This window comes from Prunus dulcis, chromosome 3 (genome assembly GCF_902201215.1).
Source record: "Prunus dulcis chromosome 3, ALMONDv2, whole genome shotgun sequence".
In the NCBI taxonomy this organism is placed as follows: Eukaryota; Viridiplantae; Streptophyta; class Magnoliopsida; order Rosales; family Rosaceae; genus Prunus; species Prunus dulcis.
This window is the reverse complement of record NC_047652.1, coordinates 20,219,246-20,223,416: the sequence shown is the minus strand read 5'-3', so window position 1 is coordinate 20,223,416 and position 4,171 is coordinate 20,219,246. Positions and strand designations below refer to the sequence as shown.

General features: G+C 38.4%; 1 protein-coding gene across 1 annotated transcript; it reads left to right on the top strand.

Moving 5' to 3' along the window:
* The first annotated feature begins 560 nt into the window (after nucleotides 1-560).
* LOC117622860 (cytokinin hydroxylase-like) lies at nucleotides 561-3,467 on the top strand. The gene is made up of 5 exons (XM_034353642.1): nucleotides 561-899; nucleotides 1,001-1,227; nucleotides 1,343-1,587; nucleotides 1,940-2,318; nucleotides 2,840-3,467. Exons 1-5 carry the CDS (start codon nucleotides 620-622, stop codon nucleotides 3,263-3,265), a joined length of 1,557 nt encoding a protein of 518 aa, XP_034209533.1. The 5' UTR covers nucleotides 561-619; the 3' UTR covers nucleotides 3,266-3,467.
* Nucleotides 3,468-4,171: the final 704 nt, after the last annotated feature.

Sequence of the window (4,171 nt, the reverse complement as noted above, 5' to 3'; positions counted from 1 at the left end):
CAAATTTGTTTATTTTTTCTTATTTTAAAAAGCTAGCGTAATACTCACCGTGTGTTCCAATTAAAAAAAAATGATGCTACTTCTATTCCTTATACTATTTCCCCACTCACCTTATCTTCCCGCCTACCATGTAAATTTTCTCCTAAATCTAGATTTCACATGTAAGATCTGCTTATGTTGTTGAATAACGATTAGAAACCGACTGCTGTAATATATTTAATTTGGTCTTGTTTCATTTTCCATGTTGCTGTTCTAATAATTTTCTTTAAAGGGAAGTTCAGCTAAAAAAATCTTTATAGTATCCAATTTTCACACGACATGTATTGGATTAGGAGATATTTCATTGAATGGGTATTCCCAGTTAGGAGAAAGTTAGGATTGTGTTTTTTCAAATTTATATGGTAGGTGAGAAGATAAGGTGGGCGAGAAAATAGAACAGTAGTGGAAATAACAGCATTAAAAAAAATTGCTGATGGCCAGGCCTTCTCTGGCCATTATAAATGGGGTTGTGGCTGCTTGGTTCGCATTAAGACCACACTCTCTCTTTTCGTTCTGTTTTACTCTTGTTCTTGTTTTATCAACCTGAGCAACTCTGCTAATCATTTTCCACCACATAGCCATGGCCGCGATGCTCCTAACGACTCTGCTAGTCATATTGCTTAGCTTGCTAATAAGAGTTGCATATGACACTCTCTCATGCTACTTTTTAACCCCAAGACGCATCAAGAAAATAATGGAAAAGCAAGGGGTGCGTGGCCCTAAACCCCGCCCTCTCAACGGCAACATCTTGGACATGGCCTCCCTTGTCGCCAAATCAACTTCTCATGACATGCACACTATCAGCCATGACATCGTCGGCCGCCTCTTGCCCCATTACGTCCTCTGGTCGAAGCAATATGGTTTGTTATTTCGTTTAGTTTTCTAATCGTATAATTTAATCAATCACATAATTAATCAATGAAGCTTATGTGGTTTGCTTGGTATTTGAATTGGGTTACAGGAAAAAGGTTCATATATTGGACTGGAATTGAGCCCCGGATGTGCCTGGCCGAGACTGAGTTGATCAAGGAGCTTCTGTCCAAGTACAGCACCATCTCTGGTAAATCCTGGCTTCAGCAGCAAGGCTCCAAGCATTTCATCGGCCGCGGCCTACTAATGGCCAACGGCGAAGACTGGTATCACCAACGCCACATCGTTGCACCAGCATTCATGGGAGATAGACTCAAGGTACATACATACAACAATGTTTGTTTTGTGTTTAATTAGAATGTTTTGTGTTAATTATGGTAACAAATTATTTATTGGTTTTGATTTAATTTGGTGTGTGCTTGCTTTTTATTAGAGCTATGCGGGGTACATGGTGGAATGCACTAAAGAGATGCTCCAGTCCCTCCAAAATGAGATAGAGACTTCAGGAGGAAGGGAGTTTGAGATAGGAGAGTACATGACAAGGCTCACGGCAGACATAATTTCAAGAACAGAGTTCGATAGCAGCTACGAGAAGGGAAAACAGATTTTTCGACTGCTCACTGTTCTGCAGCATCTATGCTCCCAAGCAAGCAAGCATTTGTGCCTTCCCGGAAGCCGGTGAGTAGAACATAATATATTTGATGTGCATTTTAGGAGGATATTTATTTGGTTTCGTTTGCTATTTGATAAATAATAAAAGAGCCAATATATATCTTTTACGTGGTCATGTTTTCTTGTTCCTAGTTTCTTTACTCGATTCCATTTTTTCCCAATAAGCTTCTTTTTGTGTGGCCATTTGTTTTATGCTTATTATAGTTAATATAATTTGTTCTTTGTCAATTGTCAATCACTTTCAAGTCGGTTGTTGTGCTAGCTGCTCTTTAAATTGAGTCATGACAGATGTGCTAATTGTATGTCCTGATACTTATTAATTTATAATATTTTTCTGCAATTTTAATTGGTTTTTCAGGTTTTTCCCAAGTAAATACAACAGAGAAATAAAATCCCTGAAAATGGAGGTGGAGAGGCTGCTAATGGAGATAATACAGAGTCGAAAGGACTGCGTGGAGATCGGCCGGAGCAGCTCTTATGGGAATGATTTGCTGGGGATGTTGCTTAATGAGATGCAGAAGAAGAGAGGGAATGGTTTTAGCATAAATTTGCAGCTGATCATGGATGAATGCAAGACATTCTTCTTTGCAGGACATGAAACCACTGCCCTGCTTCTCACTTGGACTGTCATGTTACTAGCCAGCAACCCCTCTTGGCAAGAAAAGGTTAGGGCTGAGGTCAAGCAAGTCTGCAATGGTGGAACTCCCTCTGTTGATCATCTCCCCAAGCTCACTTTGGTAAGCAAGCTTGCTTACTTACTCTGTATTTTTATTGCTACTTTTTAGTTTTTTTTGGGTGGTTTGGTATGGTGGGCATTTGGGCATTTGTTTTGCAAGGGTCATGAACTGAAATTAGCAAAAAATTAAGGTAGTGTGGGTAGGGACAAGATATAACAGCTAGCCACTAAGCAATGCTTCCAAAACTTGAAAACAAATTACTCTGTTCTAAGTACCTCTTCATACTGGCATTGAGCAAGAGGTATTTAAAACCAATGTGGGAAAAAGTAGTGGCCCCTAGTCTACTACCCCTTGACATAGGCTCTCCATTGGTTCTACTTAATGCGCAGAAGCCTAATTAAAAATACCCAGAACACCAAAATGAATATTTTATAGAGGCTTAGCCGGTAAAAAGGCTTGGCAGTGGCAGTGCCTTGCATGTCTAGGTCCTGCCTTTAATTATATGTGTTCTTTTCTGCAATCATGTTGATGTAGCTGAGTTTATTGGTCAGTTAATAATTTTTTATTTTTATTTTTTGCAGTTAAATATGGTAATAAATGAATCACTGAGGCTGTATCCACCAGCAACTGTTCTGCCTCGAATGGCCTTTGAAGACATCAAACTTGGTGACCTTCATATTCCAAAGGGCCTATCTATATGGATACCCGTTCTGGCCATTCACCACAGTGAAGAATTATGGGGCAAAGATGCAAATGAATTTAACCCTGAAAGGTTTGCTTCCAAGTCATTCACCCCCGGGAGGTTTATCCCATTTGCTACTGGTCCTCGAAATTGTATTGGCCAATCTTTCGCCATGATGGAAGCTAAGATCATATTAGCCATGTTAATCTCCCGGTTTAGCTTCACGATTTCGCCTAATTATCGTCATGCTCCCGTTATTGTCCTCACCATCAAACCTAAGTATGGGGTTCAAGTATGCATGACCCCTATAGACCCTTCGACTTAGCATACTGATTTTGGAATTAGAGTGCATGGATGAGTTTGTTATTTGAGGAGCTAGGAGAGCTTGAGATGGAATTTTGGTCATCATTTTTCTTGTAATTTTGTTCTTTCTTGAGTTATACATAGTAAAGAGACGGGGGTTTGGAACGATGTTTGTGTAACCAAACGAGTTAGATGTCAATAAAAATGAAAATTGCAGAGATTATTTCAACCGAAAAATACATCACATTGATTTTACTTGCTTTTAGCCATACTTGTGAATGAATTGCAAGTCAAATCGACAATCTAATAAATATTTCTTGTTTAATTTGAATATACGGTACAGATTAACAGTTTGAAGATCAAAACTTGCATTTAAATAATAAGAGGATACACATAAAAACGATATGATTAAAGCAAGAAAAACACACACAAAGGGATGAGTTATAAAGGGTTTCTTCTCTAGCTTTGATGGCCCATAAAACTTATATATTAATGATAGATTGATTCCCTTTATTCAATCGGATTTGATTTAACAAAGTGCTTATCTTTCAAGATTAATTAAAATAAGCCAACTCGCATTTGACAGGGGGTTAGGGTAGGGTCAGGATCTTCCTTTCAAAGGAGACTCTTGTATATATATATAAATATACAGTGCTTTGGCAACCATCCCATCATCTGCTTACACCAATCTCTGATTCTTCTGCGTCTCCCACTACTCAATTTTTTCTCAATTGTTTTGTTGTCAACTACCTTTTATTTATTTATTTATCTTCTCTGTCATTGTCTAATGCATTGCATACGAGAAATTCCAATGCCGCACTTTTAAATACGGCCTTCTATAAGAAACAGGGAAACATCCCCACCCCCAATTTGAACCAATTGCTATTTCTTATAGTTCCAGAATTAAATTCATGTATTCGACCCATAA

Bases quoted from the DNA above. Each gene is read 5' to 3' on its own strand.
- LOC117622860 (XM_034353642.1), top strand. From the start codon at position 620: ATGGCCGCGATGCTCCTAACGACTCTGCTAGTCATATTGCTTAGCTTG. The intron at 900-1,000 runs GTTTGTTATTTC...ATTGGGTTACAG, and splicing joins CCTCTGGTCGAAGCAATATG to GAAAAAGGTTCATATATTGG. The intron at 2,319-2,839 runs GTAAGCAAGCTT...TATTTTTTGCAG, and splicing joins ATCTCCCCAAGCTCACTTTG to TTAAATATGGTAATAAATGA.